The 24499-nt window shown below is 43.1% G+C and overlaps 2 protein-coding genes across 3 annotated transcripts in view; both read left to right on the top strand.

Annotated features, from left to right (window-relative positions):
• The window catches only part of LOC126528586 (uncharacterized), a 73488-nt gene that overhangs the window by 26525 nt on the left and 22464 nt on the right, over positions 1-24499 (top strand). The gene's annotated exons all lie outside the window — the stretch shown is intronic.
• Positions 8591-24103, top strand: LOC140213095 (uncharacterized). Of its 2 annotated transcripts, XM_072284208.1 has the most exons (3): positions 8591-10047; positions 15578-16361; positions 19994-24103. In XM_072284208.1, the coding sequence occupies exons 2-3, from the start codon at positions 15694-15696 to the stop codon at positions 20322-20324; spliced, it is 999 nt and encodes a 332-aa protein (XP_072140309.1). In that variant the 5' UTR covers positions 8591-10047; positions 15578-15693; the 3' UTR covers positions 20325-24103. The 2 variants fall into 2 exon arrangements, with proteins under 2 accessions (XP_072140309.1, XP_072140308.1); XM_072284207.1 differs by lacking the exon at positions 8591-10047 and having other exon boundaries at positions 11341-16361.

Raw genomic sequence — 24499 nt, 5'->3', positions numbered from 1 at the left:
GGCCGAGCTTGGGGAGGCGAAAGAAAGGAGCGCCGAACTGCAAAGGCGGCTCGACGCTCTTGAGACTCGGGCAGCGGATAATGTCGGGTCAGGACACCAAAGCGAGGGCGAAGTGGGAGGCAGGGAGCCAAAGCAAGCGGTCGCCAGCTCGCCGCCGGTGAATCGGCGTAGCTATAGCGAAGCAGCGCAACGCCCCGAGTGAGGCGACGCTGCAGCCACAGGAAGCCGGGAAGCAGGGAGAGGTAGGAGAGAGTGAAAGGGTGATTATCGCTGGCGACTCAAACATGGCTGGGTGCTCAAAAGCAATTGTGGAGAGGGTGAAAGGCGACAAAAGAGTGGCGGTAGGGACATTTCCAGGGCAGACACTGGGTTCTGTCATGGAGCGAGCAAAAGAAAAGCTCACGGAAAATGCCCACGTGCGCAGCCTTGTCGTAGTAGCAGGTGGGCTAAATGACGTCCTGAACAGGAAAGGGCCAGGACTAGCCCAGCGCTTGGCAAAGGGGGTGGACGACTTGCGCGAGCTATCCCCTCAGGTGCAGATCGTGGTTTGCACGGTGCTGGAGGTGCCTGTGCGTGACAGTCACGTACAAAGAGCCGTAATGGCTGCCAATGAGGCAATATGGAAAATGAGCCGAGAGAAAGGCTTCGAGGTTGTCGAAGTAAACAGGGAAGTGAGAAGTTGTGGTGGTTTTAAACGAGATCGGATCCACTTCAATTACAGGCTAGCACGAGAAGTGGGCTGGCGACTTGGGGGTCGCGCTGTTGCTTTTTTAGGGGGCCCACGGGCGCTCAGGAGGTCAGAGTAGGTACTAATAAAGAAGGTCCCCTAGGGGAACATCAGAAGAGCATCGCTGTCGATAACAGAAAAAGGAGGAAAGCAAGAACAAGAGCTCGCCATGCAATAGGCTACATAAACATGCAGGGCGGCAGAAGAAAGGAAAAGTGGGCAGAGATTGAGGAGCAGTTACATAGAGAACAAATAGGGGTGTATGCGGTTACAGAAACGCACCTTCGAGACTCAGAAGAGCCGCCAGTTATTGAGAATTATGTATGGGAAGGGTGCAACAGAACTAAGTCGGAAAGAAAGGGAGGGGGAGTCTGAATGCTCATCCATCAGGGAGCCAAATGGAAAAGAGTAAATTCACAATGTCAAGAGCATCTTTGGTTATCAGGTACAATGAGTGGGAAAGAAACTTGGCTTTGAGTTACGTATTTGTGGATCGGAATAAATTGCACAGAGAAGAATAAAGAGTTAGTGGAATGCGTAAGCGCTGATATTAGGGGTTTCGGGAATGGTGCTGAGATAGTCCTATTAGGTGACATGAATGCCCACATACAAGATTTAGATGGCTATACCGACAATAACGGGAAGTCAATGCTAGACCTTTGCGAGCAACATAACCTCGTGATCGTGAATACAGGGCCTAAGTGTGAAGGACAGATCACGTGGGAAGTGGGAAACCGGCAATCGACCATTGATTACTGTCTGATGACAGAAGGAATTCATGATAAGTTGAGAGAAATGGTCATCGATGAGGAAGGGTTTAGCAGCATAGGGAGTGACCATAAACGCATCATTTTGAAAATGGGATATGTAGTTGGGAAAGAGAGCAACGAAAGCAAAATGGCCAGTCCAAATTTGAACTCTGAACAAATAGCAAATATAGTCACTAGAGTGGAGGAAGAAATTGGCAAGTCGCCAAGTAAGGGGTGGGAATATGGTGAGCTTCTAAGTGTAGTAACGACAGAAATACGGAAAGAGAAACATGTTCATTGGAAAGGAAAAAAGAAACCGAAAAGCTGGTGGAACAAGGAGATACGAGAAGCCATCGCCGAACGACAGAAAGCATCTCGAGAGCACAGGCAGGCAAAGAAGGCGCAGTTGCCACAGGATGAAGTAACCAGTAAATGGGAAATATACCGGGAGAAAAAGTCTATGGTGCAAATACTGGTGCAAGCAAAATTAAAAGGTGAAAGTGAACGTTGGTTGTCAGAAATACGTGAGAAAAAGAAGGCCGCACCTAGAATATTTTGGAATCACATAAAATTATTAGACAGGAAGGCAACACCAATACAACAACATATCCTAGACGAAGATGAAAATGGACTGGAAGGAGAAGCAGCAATAAATTACATCCAAAAAGTAACAGCCGAATCTTTCCAAGGCAATGACGAGGTTGTATTTGAAGAAAAAAAGAGCATGAAAGAGACCCAAGGGGGAAAGGAGCTAGTGCTTACAAATTTAAACTGGAAGAAAGCGGAAGAGAAAATTCCTAAGCGCACAGCCACAGGGCTAGACGAGGTTCCCGTTAGGCTGATAAATGAACTGGGACCAAAAAGTAAGGAAGCTCTCGTGAAAGCAGTTGAAAAAACTTTAAAAGATGGACGAATATCAGACAGTTGGCGACAAAGTATAATGAATTTAATTTATAAAGGTAAGGGGGAGAAAGACAGAATTCACTCGTATAGACCTTTGACCATTACATCGGTAATATACAGGCTAGCAATGCAGGCAATCAAATTAAAGCTTCAAGCATGGGCAGAAAATAATGGCATTTTGGGAGAGCTTCAGAATGGCTTTAGAATAGGTAGGCGTTTGGATGATAACTTGTTTGTTCTTACTCAGTGTATTGAAATATCAAAAGCAGAAAGCAGACCGTTGTATGTGGCCTTTTCGGACATTACAGGAGCATACGACAACGTAGACCGCAGCATTTTGTGGGATATTCTGGAAGGGGAAGGCTTAGGTAACGATTGTATACAGCTTTTGAGAGAGATTTACCTAGAAAATACTGTTTGCGTTGAATGGGAAGGGATGAGGAGCACGGAGAAAGTTCATATCAACAAGGGACTGAGGCAGGGGTGCCCTTTATCCCCGCTGCTGTTTATGATGTACATGGTGAGGATGGAGAGGGCGCTAGAAGGAAGTAATATCAGGTTTAATCTCTCATACAAACAGGCAGGTACAGTAATAGAGCAGCAACTCCCAGGTTTATTTTATGCGGACGACATTGTGTTGCTCGCAAACAAGCAAAGTGATTTGCAACGTCTGGCTAATATCTGTGGACAGGAAGGCAACAATTTAGGTTTGAAATTTAGTGTTAGAAAATCAGGTGTTATTGTATTCAATGAAAACAATGAACAGACAGTGGATATACAGGGCCAAGAAATACCTCGGGTAACAGAATATAAATACCTTGGTATATGGATAAACGAAGGCAACGGATATATGGAAACACAGGAAAAAACCATAACAGTCAAGGGGAAGAGAAATGCAGCCATAATGAAGCACAGAGCGCTATGGGGATACAATAGGTACGAGGTCCTCCGAGGTATGTGGAAAGGGGTAATGGTTCCAGGACTTACTTTTGGAAATGCGGTTGTTTGCTTTAAATCAGGGGTACAATCAGGACTCGACGGGAACCAAAGGTCAGTGGGTCGCCTCGCATTGGGCGCTCACGGGAAGACTACAAATGAAGCTGTGCAGGGGGATATGGGCTGGACTAGTTTTGAAGTGAGGGAAGCTCACAGTAAAATTGAGTATGAAGAACGGCTGAGGAATGCGGAAGAAAATAAATGGGCTGGGAGAGTGTACAAGCAAAACATTGATTCACAGTGGAGGAAAAGAACTAGGAAGCTTACCAGCAAGTATGCGGCCTGTGGGGTGGGCAACAAAGCTAGAAGATCAAGCGGAAAGTCAGAGAGGCTGAATTAATCTCATGGGTGGCGACAATGGAAAAGAAACCTGCCATGAGTAACTACTTAAGAGGAAAAAACGAAATCAGGAAAGAAATCATTTATGATAACTCAAAGGGAAACTCATTACTTTTCGAAGCGAGATCGGGATGCCTTAGAACACGCACCTATAAAGCGAGATATAAGAAGGAAGAAGCAGCATGTGCTTGCTGCGGTAAAGCTAGGGAAACGACGGAGCATATTTTATTAGAATGTGAACACGTCTACCCAGCGGTCGATTTAGGCACCACTGGCCTCCTTGAAGCCCTTGGGTTCAGCGGGAGCAGTGGTAAAGCAAACAGGTCCACAATAGTCATTAGTAAGAGGCGATTGGAGGATTGGTGGAAGAAAAGTAGGGAAACGACAAAAGACGGAGACGTACAAAAGCACAATTCGCAATAGGGGATCAGAAAGTTTGGACGTGGTAGTTCATAGTGTCTTTTTTTTTTCATTGGTTAACCTAGGTAGGATATTAGGCAGCATAGTAGCAAGAGCTTGGTGGCGCAACCCACCGCCCCGTTCCAAAGGGGACGCTCATAACATCCATCCATCCATCCACCGTATGCAAGGAACGATTACCCATGTGCTTGAACATCGCCATGTTCTTCGAGTAGTTGTCGGTCATAATTCGAACGATGACGTATCCACACGACTCGATTGCGGCAATCACTTTCTTCATCTATCGGAAAAAATCTTTTCCATTTAGCTGCTTAGTGAAATTATAAGAGCAGGGTACTTTATATTGTTTCTTAGTGCCGCACAGAACGAAGGACAAAACCCTGTTCGCGAAAATTCCCTGCGTGTTCGACGTGCTTCTGTCCGGTCTGTCCTTAAGACCCAACACGGCATCTTTCTGGTCATAGATGTATTTCGGCTTTATGCTGGCTTCATCGATAATTAACGATGACATATGCTGCCTGCTGCTCAGGAGTGAAGCCTCGTGAACCAGTCTTGCTCGCATCGCAGCACTCATTCCTGACGTGGTCGGACTTGGGCCCATGTATTCTGGAGGGTGCATTTTGCTGGCAAATTCAGGAGCGTTGACGTTCGAGCGTGATCATAACTCTTCGGTGAGAAAAATTGGCATATGATACATTCTCGAATTAACCTCTTCAGGTTACGTCAGATGTTGCTTTCCGTATCGCTCTATTTGGTGGAACAGGAATACGACCTTCTTGTCTCCATTCTGTGAGTCCGCCACGATTCTCCCGACCGAACCATTATGTTTGCTTTTGCGGTAGAATACGGTGCATTGATCTTCCGTTGCGAGCTTTTCCAGTAGCTTCGGGCTCTTGGAACCGCGATATGAAACTTAAGGGTGAAGCTTGGAGATCAGAGACGTATCGGCTTGCTCTCTGGCCATCATTGTTTGTAGTTTGTGCACTGATGCTTTTAGTGTTCACAGAGGCAGTCCAACAGGTTGCATTCCACAGGCAGCGACTCAAGCGGCTCAGCTTTCCGCTTGGTTTGTTTTGGAGCAGGGACAGCCCGAGCAGCAAGTAATTTGCAAGGTTTTTTTTTTTTTTCCGCGGGAGGCGCCAGGTGGATCGGATAGCCTTCAAAAACCATGGGGACAGCGCAAGGCAAAAGTTTCTTGACGTGGCACTCTGGAGCGTAGTCGACCGAAAGAAAGTGCAGCATACACACGACCGCGGATAGCCTTCCTTGCAATGTCTTCGTTCCTTCTTTATTATTTTTTTTTTTGCCATTTGGCACACAACTGAGCAAGCTCAATAGCAAGCTTATTATAGATCCTAACATCCTAGACTGCTGGATTCAATGCTTTACGACTAAGCGCTTGCAGTACATTCACGCTAATGATTATGACTCTCCTCGTTACTTCAGGCGGACCACAAGGATCGGTTTTGGGCCCATTACTATTTCTTATTTATATTAGCGACCTACCTGTCAGTATTAACTCTAACATTAAACTCTTTGCTGATGACTGTGCGCTTTATCGTGTAATTATTAACCAACAGGACATTTCTATTTTGCAATACGACATTGACGCTATATCTAACTGATGTGACATGTGGCTTATGAAGCTAAATACTTCAAAATGTAAGGCCATGGGAGTAATGCATCCCAGTAACGTTAATTATCACTTTGCTTATACCCTTAATAACTCCACTTTCCCCCCGCGTTACTAGTTACCGCTATTTGGCGTGCATATAACTCACAACCTCTCTTGGAATACAAGCGTTGAACATGTAATTAACAACGCTTAGTATATACCTTGGTATATGGATAAACGAAGGCAATGGATATATGGAAACACAGGAAAAAACCATAACAGTCAAGGGGAAGAGAAATGCAGCCATAATGAAGCACAGAGCGCTATGGGGATACAATAGGTACGATGTCCTCTGAGGTATGTGGAAAGGGGTAATGGTTCCAGGACTTACTTTTGGAAATGCGGTTGTTTGCTTTAAATCAGGGGTACAATCAGGACTCGACGGGAACCAAAGGTCAGTGGGTCGCCTCGCATTGGGCGCTCACGGGAAGACTACAAATGAAGCTGTGCAAGGGGGATATGGGCTGGACTAGTTTTGAAGTGAGGGAAGCTCGCAGTAAAATTGAGTATGAAGAACGGCTGAGGAATATGGAGGAAAGTAAATGGGCTGGGAGAGTGTTCAGGTATCTGTACAGGCAAAACATTGATTCACAGTGGAGGAAAAGAACTAGGAAGCTTACCAGCAAGTATGCGGCCTGTGGGGTGGGCAACACAGCAACAAAGAAGGTCAAGCGGAAAGTCAGAGAGGCTGAATTAATCTCATGGGTGGCGGCAATGGAAAAGAAACCTGCCATGAGTAACTACTTAAGGGCAAAAAACGAAATTAGGAAAGAAACCATTTATGATAACTCAAAGGGAAGCTCATTACTTTTCGAAGCGAGATCGGGATGCCTTAGAACACGCACCTATAAAGCGAGATATAAGAAGGAAGAAGCAGCATGTGCTTGCTGCGGTAAAGCTAGGGAAACGACGGAGCATATTTTATTAGAATGTGAACACGTCTACCCAGCGGTCGATTTAGGCACCACTGGCCTCCTTGAAGCCCTTGGGTTCAGCGGGAGCAGTGGTAAAGCAAACAGGTCCGCAATAGACATCAGTAAGAGGCGATTGGAGGATTGGTGGAAGAAAAGTAGGGAAACGACAAAAGACGGAGACGTACAAAAGCACAGTTCGCAATAGGGTATCAGAAAATTTGGACGTGGTAGTTCATAGTGGGTTTTTTTTTTTTTTTTCATTGGTTAACCTAGGTAGGATATTAGGCAGCATAGTAGCAAGAGCTTGGTGGCGCAAGCCACCGCCCCGTTCCAAAGGGGACGCTCATAACATCCATCCATCCATCCGATTCAAAGAATTGAGCCTCAATCATCCATCCATCGAGCCTAAAGTTGGCGGAACTTGGCGCGGTCATTGCTCGGTTTTCTCTGCTTCATTTGCAAATTTACATGCTTAGAACCATAGAGAAAGAAATTCTTAGAACTGAGCGACATGTTACCGGGTGCAGCACGTTTCTCTAGATGTCAAGTGTTCCGCTTCACAGCGTATGTGCCGCTGCACTCAGCCCCTCACCGAGACGTCGTGGATTTCTCGCTGCTCCTTGGTCGCCGTACTCGTCGTAAACCTTCGTGCGAGTCACAGTGGTTCAAATCGTGAGGTGGCAGCAAGTAATTCACTACGGCGGATGTCGTGTTAACTGCGTGTTTTAAACGTTACGAAGTTCAGCGCACCACGTACGAAAGAATGACGCGCTGCGTTAGCGCTCCGCTTCGATCACGCGTCTGGGTCTGCGGTTTTCTCTTGTGCCGCTCCACCACTACCTCACGAATGTGCGCGTTTTGTGCGCTTGCTCGCTTGCTCATGCTCGTCAAGGTAGTGCGCGGCGCTGGTGAGGAGCAGCGGTGCGAGCATAGTACTAAAAAGAACCTTGTTTTATTGGAATCTAGTCAAACGAATACGACGGTGACGAGAACACAAACTGACTGTTCTTGGTTTCCGTCTGCTATATCGCTCGTTTTCTATAGCTTCGACGGAAACGATCAACCAGCTCAAACCAAGATCGCTTCCTCCTCACCAGGGAGTTAGAGAGAGAAAAAAGCGTATCGCGCATGCAAGCTTGAGACAAACTTTGCAAAGTATAGACAGAGTGGCTGTGCTTTTGTGGAGTGCTTTATTTGACACCACCTTATGCTTTTGGTTTTCCATACATGTATGTGCTGTGTCGAGGCTTTTATTTCTGCACCGTATGTAAATTTTCCAAACTCGCATTTGGTAACCTCACGGTTTTACCATTTTTGTCCACTAAGGGGTGTGACTACCTTTCCTATACATGTGTTTCACGTTAATTATCATTTGCAAGAGCTCCTTGACTGTGGTTGCATATACTTGGAACGAATTCTTATCTACAGATCATTTCAGTAAGTTGCTACCATTTCTCATTGTTTGGTTGTCAATGTAGTGCGTACCCTCTGCAGAGCAGGAGTGTCTTCAACATAAGCCTATTACTCAAACTGACATTTTTGTATACTACATGTTAAATAATAGATGCTGCACTATGCACCTCACCTAGGTACAAAATGTAGACTCACTTTTACTGAGACAATTATTAACAGTAATCTGTGATACTGTATTCACTAAATAAAATGCTAGGTCCCATGAGCCGTGTTACCACACATGCTGTGGGAATGCCAGGGACTAATACACGATAATGAGAGGGAGACCTCCACCAACAGCCTCCGTGCACGATGGCAGGCTGTGCTGCTCAGCTCGAATCTGGAAGACCAACTCTGTGCAGTCCAGTGGGCCAAAGAAGCCGCCAGGAGACGAGAACTCGTGGCCGTAACCTCGGCAGGTGCCCCAGCCCACTCATTCGCCGGACGCGAAACATTCTAATTAGAAATAGTTTTCTCACTCACTCCTCAGAGTCAATCAGTACCGCTATAATTCTTGCACAAACTCTCAATCATAACTTCTCCTAATCTGACGACACTGGTGCTTGGTGCTTATGTGCCTCTCATCTATGGGGGAATCGAAAAAAAAGCTAGCAGAGAACATGACATCAGGCAGTTAGCCTCAAAAGGTCAACTTCCTCTAATACTGCCCCTGCTTTCCTTTGGGGCTCATCTGCGCATTGACTCTTTAGAAATAGGCCTTCTATGGTGGCAGAAGCTATATAGTAAACTAGATTTTGTACTTTTCAAGCCAATGTTTGGTTTGAGGTTGTTTTTGGTGATGCCCTCATTAATATTGGTTGTCACCACCCGATCTGCGCACTATTCTCCATACTCTCCACTCGCTCGACTGCTAGAAATTACCACCAACCTTTCGCGTAGTAAGAGCATTTTTCTCATGAGCCTTCCCTTTATATTCTTCATGACTGACTTTCAAAACTGTCACTTGATGCACCTTCTGGTCTTTTTCCTTATTTGATGCCCCGATCTATGCTGACCAATGCACTAGATGAAGTCATTAACACCACAAGCAGGGACCTATCGGTAAATAGTTACTGAATGACACTGACGCAGTTGGGGGCTGTTGTTTCAATCTGATCAAAGCATTGCTGCCAGTGCTTTAAATTTATGCTGTTTTCTTGCTTGCTGTACCTCAAGTTCCTCTAGGGAGATGTATTTGTTGTTTCACCAGAGTAACATAGCAACTTTACCTGACAGGTTTACTGATGTAGTGTATCTCTAACTTTGCAGTGACCGTCTCTCTACCTTATTTTACTAATTATGCCGTGAAAGCCATAGGTCAAGGCAGCCAACCACAGGAAGAGCTCCTTCTTTGCACCTCTTATGGCCCCCACACAACGGTGTGACAGACAAAAACTTCATGAAAGAATTAGTAGTGCAAGATGGGCAAGCTCGTCACCTTTCTCTAGAATATGCAGTCGGCACTTGTTACTGATTGGCTTACACAAGCCATAGCCTTCGCTGCACTGTGTAGGTTATCTGGTAGTTTAATACATTTGTCATTTCTCTTTCTGCTTCTGTGACTACATTAATTTTTTTTCCCTACACTGTACAGACTGCTTTGACAAAATAAAGTTGTACCCGCCGGTCTCTCTTTGCTGCAGCCAGTGACAAGTCAAGAATGCAGGAGATCCTCCTGCAGGTCCACCCTAAAAATCGGGAGATATGCCTGCCATTTATCTGCTTCCGTGCTTTCAAGGAATGGTGCCCTTACCTATGCCACCGGCACGAAGGCAATTCAGCTGTTTAGCAAATTTGAGCAAATCCAAGAATAAACAAAATCTTCACCTGACGGGAATGAAGGAGGAAAAGCAGAGGCCTACCGTAGACAAGGTGATCTGCTGGTGCATGTATGTATGCATGTTCCCTTCAAGGAACACTCGCCGCTGCATTTTGCACCTGCCCACTCCTTATGCTTTTTGTACTACATTTCTCAACTTGCTGTGTGTCAGTGCGCAGGGCTGATGCAGTTGCAGCTTTTTGGACACATCAGTGCCTAAATGTCTTCGTATGGTGAGACTTTCTGATAGGGTATTGAAAGGCTTTTAATGAGAGAACAGTAATTCAATTGCAACATCTCTAAGAAGCTTGTGCAGAAATCCTGCTCAGATTTAACAACCTTATCAATAGGTCAGTGTGTATAAGTGAACTTGTGCCCATGCTGCATGTTTCATCTTTCACCCTTTATCTCGAGTAGCTTGTGAGACCTTTGACCTTGCAGGCAACTCCAGTTTTCGTTCATGATAGCACCTCTCTTCTACCTAGAGTAGTCTTGTGGTGGTTGTATGGGTAATCTGTGCAAGAAGCACATGAAAGAGTTTCATGTGGTGCTGTGCAAACGGAAAGTCACAGTTGGGGGTAAATGGTTTCCTTGCCAATCTTGGTCCTCTTCAACTCTTGACAAATTGGCTTGCAGAAAATCATGATTGCTGCACTTATAAACTGTTCATGGTATGTTTTGCAGATGTCAGCACCTGGACATCTTGTAAGCACGAGCCGACAACATGCGTGTTTGACCTGGCATACCTGTGCAGTTCTTTAGTCTCTTGCTCGTGGTATACTAATGTCCTGTGGTTGTGACATCGTGTCACAAATTTCTTGTGGCACTTTGAATGTTAATTAGCACTTGGCAGTAATGCCATTATACCTGAATATCTCGTACTCAATTATTGTCATGTACTACCCACACTAATTGAAAGTTGAACTGCAAATAACTGATCGGAATGCCTATTATGCATAATTGTGGAAGTGGTACGTGTATTCGCTTTGTAGCTGATTTCCAAGTGTGGAGTGGTCCCAAATGTGTGTTATCGAGTCTGTATTAAGGCACTATGTCAAATGCAGGTGACCTGGAGGTTGAACACTGCATTCGTGTATTCTCGGAATTTTTTGTGTTTGAATTTATACTGATAGTACCCTCATAAGATATGATAAATAGCTGGCCAACAAAAGTTCCAGCTTAGACTCAACGTTCTGACAAAGGAACTTGTATTTTTCAGAGCCACGAAGACCAGTTGTTTTGTCGAAACATTGGCTGTAAGCTGGGACTTTCCATGTTTTCCACAGTTTATCACTTCAACTCATTTTCGTGCGAACCTTTTGACTTCATTGAATTTCATGGTACATTGCATGTCTCGCGTTTACACACCTTGAAAAAAACTTCTGCTCACGAGGGTTGTTGGTTCATTTACAGAGGCATACCAAAATTTACGGAATGTTACAGTTGCAGACTTGCAAGTGGCAACCGACTTCCTGTCCCCCTCATGTTTCTCCAGTACTGACAAACCTGGGCCGGACATCACTTGTGCAAGATGGCTGCATCTACTAAATATTGGGCTACATGATGATCAGTTCTATAGACATTCTCACAAAACAAAAGGGCTTGAGATACGTTCTTGCTTATGCATTGATGGTTGCAAAATTCTTGGAACATAAAAGCCAAGAGGCACAGTCTCCCTGCAGCTTTGAACTTCACTTTGGAATCAGTGTTTTGCAATATTCTGTAAATAAGTTGTCTCTGCAAAGCTTTGTTCCAACCAAGAACTGTCGTCCTCAAACCATATTTTTGCCTCAAGGCAAAGCACGAGTTGAAAGCCATGGATCAGTATTGCATACTTGGAAGCATGCTTCCTCAAACATATTGGTTTTTCTTTTTCTGAATTGTAATCTGAAAATTGAGTCCTGCTGATGACATTACTCCTGTCCTTTAAAACATTGTCATCTCTCTGTTTTCTTTAGTAAAGTGCCCTCTCTTGTCTCTTTGATCAGGCAGCAAGCGTCAGAGCTCAGACCACTGAGAAGTAGAATTCGCTTGTTGAGACTTTGTTGAGCTAAATGGCTTTCACCTTTTGTTCTTGTTAAAGAATGCAATATTGGATTTGGAGACAAGGGTTTTTGATTGGAAGAAAGCTTTCTCTCAACTTTTAAGATTTCTGTAAGTTGCGTATTGACAAGTGTACTCCGCAGGTCACGATCACAAATACATAGTGCACTGCTCAATTCACGTACGTCAGCAAGGTTTGGACCTCTTTCATGGTGTTTATGTTCCATAACCATATGTGCCGATTGTCTTTGTTGTTCGTCCAACATAAAACCATATTGGTATTTCTCCTTCTAGCTCTCCTTCATAGTTTATTGCCTAGTCATGTGATGTCTCTCTCTCTGTCATATTTGTTTTTCTGACTGCTACATCAGGTAGAGTATGCGGTGCAAACTTTCAGTGACTAAATTATTTTCCTTTCACTGACATTTGAACAAGAAAAGAAACAAGTGTCGTTCAGAACCTGAACTGATTGTTTCCTTAATGCCTTCTTTCTTAGTATGTGTATGTTGTACTGTACTTTTGGTAGCACTCAAAAACAGTCGACAGCTAACATAGCATGATGGTTTCCTAAGGTCATCATGTAGCATTAGCAAGCATGCCTCTTTGTATGAAAGATTGTGAAAGGCTCATCTGACATCAGTAGCTTTGTTTATTTGTGCTCTAGGTTGCACAGTTTCATTTAAAAGAAGCACGTCTAACTACCAAAGAGCATACTTATGTGTATCGGATTCACAAGGCATGGTGCATCATTTGTATCCAGCCTCTGTGCTAGATAATTGCTAACAGCACATTTGGCTGGTCATTTGAGGTTGCTGTAACAGTGCTCTGATGATTGTGTAATACGACAATGATGCTGTATTAAAAAGACAAAATGTCTTAGCTTTAATTATGCCATCTTTTTTAATGCTATATAAGTGTGATTATTGTCATCATGAAGCTTAGGCACTTCACCCTTTGAAGTTTTGCAGGAGTGGTCAGAAATGGCCAATCGAATATGCCATGAAGTTCAGCTTCATTATTCTTGTATTGAAGTTCTATCTACTTAATTAAAGAGTTGGAGAGGAATAGTCTTTTGTTGAAAAAAGGAAAGCAAACGGTTATTCATATATTAGTTGTATAAATTTTGCATTAGGCTTTGAAACCAGCTTTGGAGCTTTTCTTGGTGTTGGAATAAGAAACAAATTGTCTTTGCAGGCCTCTATAGCTCTATACAACCAGAAATTGTATTAGCAACAATGAGAATTGTGCCCACTTCCTTCCTTCATGTGCCCACTTCCTGGAGTTCTTTTTGAAAGGCAATGTATGTGTTTAGAATTCGTCACAAATTGGTGCATGTTCATAGATTGGTTTGCCACGTAGGTTTATTGTTCATTGCCTTGCGAGATATCCGTGGCTTTTGCGGAGCTCCGTTGGCTGTTTCTTTACCTCCATGAGAGTTATAGCAGCTGCACATACCTTGGTGGGACGTACAGAATGCGGTGAAGACGCTGTGATAAAAGTGTTACAAGTGCTTACTACTATTGTTAAGCTCGGCATGATGCTGTAGATTGTCTACCATTGAATGATCTGGTTTGTTGAAATTCTTTTTCCCCTGTAGTCGTCTTTTAATGATGTGCAAGTGTTGGTTGCAATCAGTATTTTTCTCATTGTGGTAATAAATTCAGGTATCTCGACACTTACCTTTTAATTAAATATGTATGCCGTATTGTATGTTCTAGCTGTGGCTAAACTTACAGCATTTTGAGAAGTGTTCCTTTTTTCTTTTATTTATTACTGCTAATACCTTACAAGAGCTTCACTTCAGGCAACAAAGATTTTTTTTTCTTCTGATTTTGCTTTATACACAACAAAGCACAAGGCCATGATAAGTGAATCTGCATTGTACGGACAAATAGTGCTACGAAGTTAATAATAATAACAATTGGAAGAATAATGATGATGACAACAAATTTTTACTGCACAAAAGGAAGCTACAAGATCAGTTTGAGAACTTGAGCAGGAAAATTGTCAAGCAGAATTCAAGAGGCAAGATGAAAATGAAATTGTACGCCTTCTCACTCGGACTTCCATTTTTGGCATTGGAAGATGCTCCCACTAGGCCTCTGTGCCAACTTCTGAAGCTTGCATAATAATGTACACAGCTGTCCCAATATTGCAAGCTGCAGTCATGCTTTCTAGATTAATATTAATTGGCATATGTTTGCTGAACAGCATACCCATGCACAGAGTTTCACTCTCCTGGAATTCTGTAGTCTATAAAACTACAGCAGCCTACAGTTGTCAAAATTACGGGTGTTATCTAAACATGATCTTATCCCTAAGCACACCATTTTTTTCGTCTTAGGTTCAGTGTACACATGTGGCATGGTTTGCACTCTTCCTTGGGATCTAAGGTGGTTTGGGACCTAAGGTGTTTCCCCGGGATTGAACTAGCCCGTGGTTGTTAAGCAGGCGAGCAACAACCGTGATGTGCGGAGTGCCAAAGCCTAATACCATTACTTGCAACCCCATACACTACAGGGTACAAGCCTTTTGTTGCACCACAGGTATTATACCTGCCCAAGGCTTGGTTGCAAGTGCTGAAAAAAACATTCTGTTCACACATTGTCTTTACTAGGCAGTATAACACAAATTTATTTATAGTGCCGCTCTTTCAAGCTCCTTTAATGGACAGCCTAGGACATTCATGCATCTTTACCATGAGGCAGTGTTACAAGAAATCTGCTGTTTTTTGTTTCCAGACACCAGCAGAAACGATTTATTGTATGAAACGATTTGTTGTATTATTTTTGTATGTATTTGTTGTATGGATTGTGTGAACAGCTGTACAGAGCACTGGCATAACAGGAACAAAAATGGCAGCACAAAACATGCTATTTGTTCCTCGTGTGCATATATTGCATATATTGTCGCCTTTGTATGCCATGAATCTTTACGAGATGCTCAGGCTTTTGTCGGTCAGACAAAAACATTTCAGAGCTAAGCGAACGCTGGCATCATACAGCAGCTTAAAAAAAAAAGGAACACTGCTGTTGATAAGTTTCCTGTTGCTAATTTGCCATGGCAACTAAGCACCTTCCAATCAATGATACCAAAGGGAAGCTTTGCAACTTTTCCAATATTTTTTATATTTTTCTGTAATATTTAATCACACTGACATTCTAATTGCCACTGGTGCAAAGTATCGTTGAAATGTCTTGCTCTGTGCTGCTTGCTAAGAAGTAGCTGATGTAATGTTAAACAATAAGGTCTCGTGGGGGATCAAACTTTCTACAATCTGTCATTTGTTGCATGGCTTTTTTTTGTTCTTCCAGTTTTTCATGTTCTGCACATAGTTCTTTGTGCCTGGTTGTTTTTGTACATGCACCCGCTTCCTGTGTTGTTCCTAAAAAAAAAAGTAGTTAGAAATGCTTTTTTGGTTCATGTCCCTGTTGTGCTTCTCCTAAACTTTTGCAGCGTGCTAATAAATTAACGACATTCGAACTAACACTAACACAAGGCATATTCAAGAACAGCACGATCCACTTTTCAAACTTGCAGAGAATTTAGGCCCAGGGTTCATACACATCGTTAAGGAAGAGCCGCCTACTGTTCCAGCTGCTCCAGCTGCTGTTGAAGATGAATTTGAAGCGGCTACCGGGAGCGACAGTTCGCAGATGGCAAGCAGTCGCCGAGACCTTGAATGCGTCGGGGAAAGTACCCCTAGCTATGAATGCGAGATGTGCCACAAGGTCTTCAACACCGATCAACGCCTGCTCCAGCATTCCGTAGCGCATGGGCGCGAGTGGAATTTCTGGTGCAGTATCTGCGGAGCCAGCTTTCCACGAAGCGAAGATCTGTTGGAACACGGGATCAGCCACGTCGACAAGCAGCAGCACCGCTGCTTGATCTGCTACAAGTCATTCTGTCATGCGGGCATCCTTCGAAAGCATGTCTGGCGTCACACTGCTGTTCATGATAAGCTTGAAGCGGCTACCGGGGGCAACAGTTCGCACAGGGCAAGCAGCCGCCGAGACCTTGAATGCGTCGGGGAAAGTGCCCCTCGCTATGAATGCGAGATGTGCCACGAGGTTTTCAACACCAATCAACGCCTGCTCCAGCACTCCCTAGCACATATACGCGAGTGGAAGTTCTGGTGCAGTCACTGTGGGGCCAGCTTTCCACGAAGCGAAGATCTGTTAGAGCATGGGAGCACCCACATCGACAAGCAGCAGCACCGCTGCTTGATCTGCCACAGCTCCTTCAACCATGCAGCCCTGCTTCGAAAGCATGTCTGGTTTCACATCGAGCCTCCGACATTCTACTGCCACCTGTGTCCCATGGTGTATGTTGTTCGAGTGATCTCTTTCTTTGCTTGTTTTAATCAAATGCCTTGACCATGGGACCTTGCACATTGCAACTGCGCTAAGCAATTATAATCAAACTTTGGTTTAATGAACCTTGATTTTATTGAATATTCTATTTAAGGATGTGCGTTTAATTCCCTTACTCACGTTCGTAGAGCCTAACGTGCTGAAGACCTCAAAGCAATGAAGTAAACTTGACATCTTGCATCATTTAGCGATGCAGGAATATAGATAAATTAAGTGTATGCCATGTTTCAGTTTATGTGGTGGACAACATTGGCCTGTTAAAGGAGTCCTTACGTAAGATTTTCTTCTTACTTAAAAGAAAATATTGCCTAAGCATCAGAGTCCCGTATATAATTTACTATAGTTAATACGAATAACCTGTATCAGTTTCAGTACCCACAAGAAGGGTGTGTCATGGCATCATGATATGTTCGCTCGCTCCTCCACTGTGATTGCTGCTGGAGCACTCCTGGCTATATTTATGAGCATCATCATGCATATTCTCATTGCTATGCGGCATCTCCTCATTTTGCAGTGTGTCATGACGTAAATGATACGGCACTTCCAGACCTAATTTAGTATCAAATTAAAATGTCTTTGAAGTGTTTTATGACCTCTATGCTTGCTTGCTGCTAAGTGCAAGAAGTGTGTGCGGCACTGTTTTGACACCCTTGAAAATATGTGCTGGTACATTTTTAATATATTTGCCTCTCTCATGAAGGAACACCAAATGCTCACAACAGTTGACTACATATGCAGAGATAATTACATCCCTTTTGTTTATGAGCAAATGTAATGTATCGTGTAAGCGTTTCGAGTGTTTCCAATTGAACAAAGTTCTCAGATTATCAGAAATCATTGTCAGGTCCCATCAACTTTGTCCAGTTGAGGATAAACGTTGTAGAAAGGTTCTGATTATGAAGTGCGGTAGACAGGCAACCTCTTCAACATATCTAAGCATCCACCCTGTCTTGCGCCAATTGCACAAACATTTTAGCTATGAAACAACAGTTATACCCGTCAAACAACAGCCAACTGCACATGTAGATATGTATATGTATGCGTCGGTGTGAAATAATGCCAATGACTCCAGATCCAGCACTACCAGACCTACTTTAGCATCAAATTAAAGCATCTTAAAGGTGTGCCTTTGAATAGATAATGTCCAACCAACTAGCCGACCAATGCCTCCTGATCCTAAATACGGTTCCCAAATCTTGCCTGCTAAGTGTTATTCTTTTATGTGCGAGAAGCAGGTTGTAGAGTTTCAACCGCTTTGAATGTATGTGCCAGCAGTCCTTCATGAAGGTTTGCCACCCTTATGGAGGAACACAAGATGCACACAACAGACTTGATGTCTACGATAACTGCGTACGCAGGGATAAATACATCATTTTTTTTTGTGCTTTGGTATATACGATCCAATTCTCATGAGTGTTTTCGACATAACAAAGTGCTTGAATGAAGGGAAATAATTCTCAGGTCCCGCCGGCTTCATAAAAAGAAAGTTTAACTAAGTTTCTGTGAAGGTTTTAATCATTAGCAGTAGTCTTGTTACTGCAAGACAACCAACCTTGTGAACATATCTTATTAGATCTTGCACTAATTGCCCAAACATACCAATGAGCACAGAAATATTCATCATTTTACCCAGTTCTCTGCGTTTTCTGGATACTTTTCTTTACATGCACACTTTTGCTCCACTAGATGAAGTGTTAACTGGTGTGCACATCATGTGCAGTTGACTCGCTCCTTGCTTCTAAGTTCACTTGAAAATCATCGCTTTACGCTTGGGTTTTTCAAATCATCTTAGCCTGCACCTTATGTTAAGCATCTAATGTTGCCTACCATTGCTCACTGCATTGTAGTGACTTCTTTTGATTCTCCAAGCTTGAAAGGAAAATGCCTGTTCTTGGTTGCACAGAAATATATATATATATATATATATATACTTTTGATATTGCCTGAAAGATTCATGCTTTCCTACAGGTTGTTGATTGGCGACATATGTTTAGAATCTTTGACTACATTTCACACAAGAGGCAGCAGCTGCCACATATTTGTGGTCTCACTTTAACCCAATCTTGACTCAAGAAGGCTTAGCTTCATTGGTCATCCCATTTATGCCTAAGATAGCTGATGGCTCACATTTTGTTTAAAATAGTGTGTTGTCATTAAATATAAAAACTTCAGTGTTATATTCCTCTCACTCTATAATGTCTTTTATACGCTAGCATTACAGCGGTGTTGATAACATATCTTTTAATGCGAGATGTTCTTGGCATGCTTACCAGTTTTCTGTAACAACTTTCTGAGGACAGATCTGACCGTCTTCGTCTGCCAATCCCGAAGAAGAGCGCAGTTTAAGAATGTGGGCCTATCCCAGGGGCCACTGAGTATGTGGCAGTATGTATGTACCGCTCTTTAATGAACCTCTGTGATGCCAAGTTGGGATTGCTGCCATACACCTCTCTGGCAACCTAATAAACAGCAAACACTGAGAAGTTGGCTGACAAGCTCTGCTAATGGTGGCACATAAGTCCCTTTTGGAACAAAAGAGGGTGAGACACTGAACATGGCCAAAGTTTCTTGAGCAATTTTACCACGGTTGTGCTGCTAAGCCCAGGGGCGCAGGATCAAATCCCAGACGTGGTGGGAGCATTTCGATGGGGATGAAATGCAATAGTGGCCATGTGCTTTGCATTGAGTGCACCCCAAAGAACCTTGGGTACTCAAAATTAATCCGTGGTCTTCCACTAAATTCGGCCTCATAATCATACCATGGTCTTGACATATAAAAACTCAGAATCTATATTTTTTTAATTTTACCAGGATTGGTTACTGGCTAAATTTGTAATAAAAAAGGTCACCGATTCGCTAAGGTTCCAAAAAGGCAATGTTGTCCTTAAAATGACTACAATGCAACTAAATTTAATCACTTTTTTCCTAAAATATATGCGCTGGTTGAAGAAAGGATGCCATAGGCAAATGTAGTATCAGGCTTAATTGATACGTTACTGGCGCAATATGTTCAAACATCTAAGCAAGAAAAGTATGCAAACTTAGAAAGGTGTGAAGTCTCCACTTTGAAAATACACTTCCAACTGCTGCCACATTGATGCCCCATTTATAATTGGTTAATTGTAGCAAACCTTGGATAATAAAGAAATTTGATAATTTTTAGTTTCAATTAGCATAGTGTGATAGTTCGGTATTTGCCAATCTTATTTTATTGTCTTGCAGAAGGAACCTATTTGGATGATAGCTTGTCAAAAGAGCCATGTGCATATTCAATATATAGAGGTGTAGCTATTCAATTCCAAACAACACATAAATGAATAAATTAACGGTGGATGAACAGGATGACCAAGTGTGTTAGCAATACGAGAGATGACAAGAATAATAGCAAGAACATTTTACCCGGCGTCTTTTTGCTGTCTCTGCATATAAACATCAACCACTTCGCCAAACAGCTCACTTTTGCATTGAATACACAACGTCCACCAAGCTTCTTATATTTGACTTAAGTGGCATTTTGAACTATCATAAGCCTTGCATGTTGTGTCTACATAGCTGCAAGTTTACACTCTCATCTTCATTTCAGGTTTCCCGATCGGCAGCAGCTGTCAAGGCACCTGCGCAACCACGATTGGCGTGCCCCCTTTGCGTGCGACCAGTGCGATGCCACTTTCGTCTTTGAAGGGGATCTGACGAAGCATAAGAAGAGGCACAAGGAAGTTCGGTGTCACAAGTGCCCTGAGTGCAACAAGGCCTTCCTCCAGAAGTCCCACCTGGCTAAGCACCGAACGATACATACGGGAGAACGGCCGTTCAGTTGCAACATCTGCACGAAAAAGTTTGTGTGCCAGACCCGCTTGGCTGTACACATGCGGAAGCATGGAGATCAAACTAATGTCCAGCCATCAGACTCCTAGGCTTCTGCTGTGCCTATCTTTGGTCAAGATGTAAATGTCCACTGGAGAGGTTAGTGCCTACCAGATGTGGTCTGTGTAAACATCTCGCGGAAGTAAAGGCATTGGTTACACGTTTTTCTGTCTTTTTGCAGCATTAGCACAGTCTGCAAGCGAGCTAATGATGTGCAAGTTGTAATATGTCGCCCCTCTACCTGAAGCAAAGCAAATGCTCCCTCTTTTGAAGGCTTGTTCATGCATAAACAAGCCTTGGGGGCTGGCTTGTGAGTATTCCAAAATGAGGAGTATACAAGCACGATAGGACCCGCAGTGGTTGCTCAGTGACTATGGTGTTGGGCTGCTGAGCACGAGGTCACGTGATCGAATCCCGGCCACGGTGGCCGCATTTCGATGGGGGCGAAATGCAAAAACACCCGTGTACTTAGATTCAGGTGCACATTAAAGAACCCCAGGTGGTCGAAATTTCCGGAGTCCTCCACTACGGCGCGCCTCACAATCAGAAAGTGGTTTTGGCATGTACAACCCCATAATAATTTTTTAAGCACAATAGGCTGATTGGTTTGACCGGGAAGGTCGTCGCCATCTTTATTTCTTGCACAATTCAAATATACAGTTCTTGTGCAGCAATAGCTGAGCCAACAGAAGCTAGTGGAGGTTTGCGGATGATAGATACAATTATATTAGCATCAGCATTGCAACGGAATATATGTACACACTGTAAGATTATTTAACTACCACATTTGCACAGAAGGATGAAAGTATGCAGAAGCCATGTTGGTAGAGTGCAATAAAAGATTGTCAGACATTCTTTATGCATCAATGCTGTTTTGTTAGGGCTTGTTTGTTTACAATTTTGTTGAAATCCTCACCTTCCCTTATGACTTTTGGAATGAGTAGTTGCTACCGAATAAAGTGACTTTTCTGCAAATCCTTTAACATCTTTTTTTGATGTCCATGCGCTTTAGTGTGCCCTTATGAATCTGAATGATAACGCAAGCAAAGAGATCACTCAGCTGCACATCTGCAAAAATAGAAAATGGGCAGGAGCTCCAACGCAGCGACATGCAACCGAGTAGTGCCTTGTGAGCACCACTCTGCTCTGGCAAAACACATAGTACCCCCATATCATTATCGAGAATAATAAGAAAGAGAAAGCTTGAAGGTGATTCTGGGTAACTTCCGATTGTTTATAATGCTGCATGTAACAAAATACACAAACTTTGATATAACAGAGTCCGTGAAATCGGTGATTAGCTTCGTTATATCGAAATTAAGTGTTATTGAAATTCTACCTTTTATGCAAACAAGTACAGTCACCGATCGATGTTTCTTGCACGGAAAGGGGCTGAAGAATTTTCAGAATTGTCGGGCAATGGAAAAAGTAAATCTGAAGGAGAAAACCATTTCGATAAATTTGGCAGTCGGTGACGAATGATGCGGTTTCATGCCACGTAACATGACGATATTCACAATGACAGTACGAACTAAGTGAAGCGAGTCACGCTTTCACGTGTGCTCTGCCCTGCGGCTGAGCATCGCCCGCACTGGGACAACTGTATTCGGAAAAGCGCCGGCAACGGGGAGTGAACGCTTCCTCTGCCTCTTACTCTAACAGGTCACCGAAACTCAAGGTTACGGAACCTCCAATACTAAACATGTGGGAACCCGCCGTGGTTGCTCAGTGGCTATGGTGTTGGGCTGCTGAGCACGAGGTCGCGGGATCGAATCCCGGCCACGGCGGCCGCATTTCGATGGGGGCGAAATGCGAAAACACCCGTGTGCTTAGATTTAGGTGCACGTTAAAGAACCCCAGGTGGTCGAAATTTCCGGAGTCCTCCACTACGGCGTGCCTCATAATCGGAAAGTGGTTTTGGCACGTAAAACCCCACAATTTAATTTTTTTTTTAAACATGTGGGAAGACAGCTTACATTGTGCCAAGCCCACTCTGTGCACATGCGGCAGATTAGCTCTAAAGTAGGGTATGCAGCTGCGTATGTGCTCCGCCACGCTTACAGCTATGCACAGTTCTCATTGCTGTGCCACAATTCTGGTGTGAAACATATGCCATTGCACATTTCCTGCACTACGCATATATTCATATCCACTTAACCCCATTTGTTTTATAATGGCATGGAGTTGTTTACGCATACAGAGTTTTTTTGGTTATTGTATGTTTAGTGACTGCTTATGCCAAGTTGTCACATTGCATTTTGAAATAATTCTGTGTTACAGAGGACATGCTGTTTTCAACCTTTTGTGTTTTATTAGTGGCGTGTCTGGTTTTATTCACACACTTTGCTGGGTTTATTTGTTCATGTGAGGCATGGATGCTACATGCTGTGGTGAAGTCTACAACTTGCCCATGATGGCATTTCCAATATTAAAGCTTCCAAATAATTCGGACCTTGAAACAGAACAGTCGCCTTACTACATAATCACTTTGAAATTGAAACATTTTCTTGATACCTTTTTATTTGTTTCCCAAAAGTTGATTTAGTCACTTTGCTCAGATTTACAGCTGCTTCATTAATGTGTGCGCTTGTGTTTTCGTGAGAGAGAGAGAGAGAATACATCTCGGAAGTATTTAACTGCTTTCTGAATCGCATTTATGTTGAGGCATGCGAATGAAATTAACACTTACGTACTTAATGGCTAAAGTAAGGACATTCTCAGAAAGGCTGGCATCACTTTATTGAATTTTGTCACATCAAAGTGAACTTTGTGCCCATCAGAAATGGACACTTAGGAGGACAATAAGTTAGGCTGTATAAATAAATTACTGTTTACAATATCAAGAAAGCCACTCTTTCTTTGAAGAAATGCTTGTCACGGATTTTGTTGCGGTCTGCTGAGCCCTAGTTTTATCTTTATTGACAAGAATTGATGACATTGCATTCTAAAAGAGCCAGAAACTAAACTTAGCAAATTTGCAGAACCTTTACTGTACCAGAACGGCTTAAATTGGAGAAAAACACGGTGACATCCGTAACATCACACTGGTGTAACAGTGCAGTGGTCTCAACACAAACTTTAAAAAATTAAACTTTGACCTTCATTCTCTGTTCTAGTAATCAACTTCCTAATGCAAAATTTATGGAAATAAGGTTTTAAAGGGATACTTCAACAGCCTAAATGAATTTAATGTGTTTGTCTTGCGTCCTTATAACGTCGTGTGCAATTATGACTCCCCAGTGAAAGCTTAAGTACACATTTTGTGAGCTTAACTTTGCTTGAGGTATCTTTTCGTAGCACTTAGTAGAAATATGCGTTTTGTCTTTTCTGCTCCTTACACATGCTCACAGATGCCTGCTGAAAAGATTGCTGCCCTAGAAAAGTAAATCTTCACGATTTTCTTCCGTACGACTTTCCACAGCTTTTCAAGAGTTGCAGCGTGATGGTTGCAAGGGAAAGTGGGACAGATTAATCAAATAGTGGTTAACACTTATTTTACTTACCTCAATTGTGAAGCATCAATGCTAAGAAATGTCCTTCTTGATCCTTCCACGTTCACAGACATGCATAAAAATCTATAGGCTGAATTGGTGTACCAAGATGTGGTCATGTGTTCTCATTAAACATGGATGGAATGTTAGTGAGCTGCTAGTGCATATCTCTGTTAGCATGTCTCTGTGGGCTGCTAGCAAACCTCTCTCTACATGATTTGAGAATACTGAAATACGAAAACTGAGTAAACGTGCAGTGACCAACTGTTATCCGTATTCCAATCAGTATTGCCTAAGCACGTTCTTGTATGTGAATAAACAATTGTTGACTTTGTTGATTGTGCTCAATTTACCTTTAATTGAACATCTCCATGGACCAAAGCAGACTTCATGGATCAAACCCCTCCAACCTCTTGAGCCATCATGAAATGGGCAATTTGGCATCCTGCGGTGGAGTTATTTTCTTGCAAAAAAGGGGACACTGGGGTGTTACTAGCCTCTCTGCGTTTGCAGTGACAATCAAGCATGCTACTGGAAGTTTGCCTTCTGTGCCGCCACATTAAAGCTCTCAGTTTTATCTGATGTCCAACTTTCTTCATGTTGTTCATACGACTGAACTCTTTCAATCGAACTGATAACTATGCAGGGTTCCTCCGTAATAAGATTTTGTTTTTCCGTGGTGCTACTTGTAAGTAAAGCAGGATAAATGATATCTTTGTTTACCAAATTCGACT

Source organism: Dermacentor andersoni, chromosome 9, assembly GCF_023375885.2.
Source record: "Dermacentor andersoni chromosome 9, qqDerAnde1_hic_scaffold, whole genome shotgun sequence".
Taxonomy (NCBI): Eukaryota; Metazoa; Arthropoda; class Arachnida; order Ixodida; family Ixodidae; genus Dermacentor; species Dermacentor andersoni.
Note: the sequence above shows the minus strand (reverse complement) of the source record. Positions and strands in the feature narration are given on the sequence as shown.

Coding starts and splice junctions, on each gene's coding strand:
- LOC140213095 (XM_072284208.1), top strand. CDS start 15,694: ATGGCAAGCAGTCGCCGAGACCTTGAATGCGTCGGGGAAAGTACCCCT. Junction 16,362..19,993: donor TGCCACCTGTGTCCCATGGT/GTATGTTGTTCG, acceptor TCTTCATTTCAG/GTTTCCCGATCGGCAGCAGC.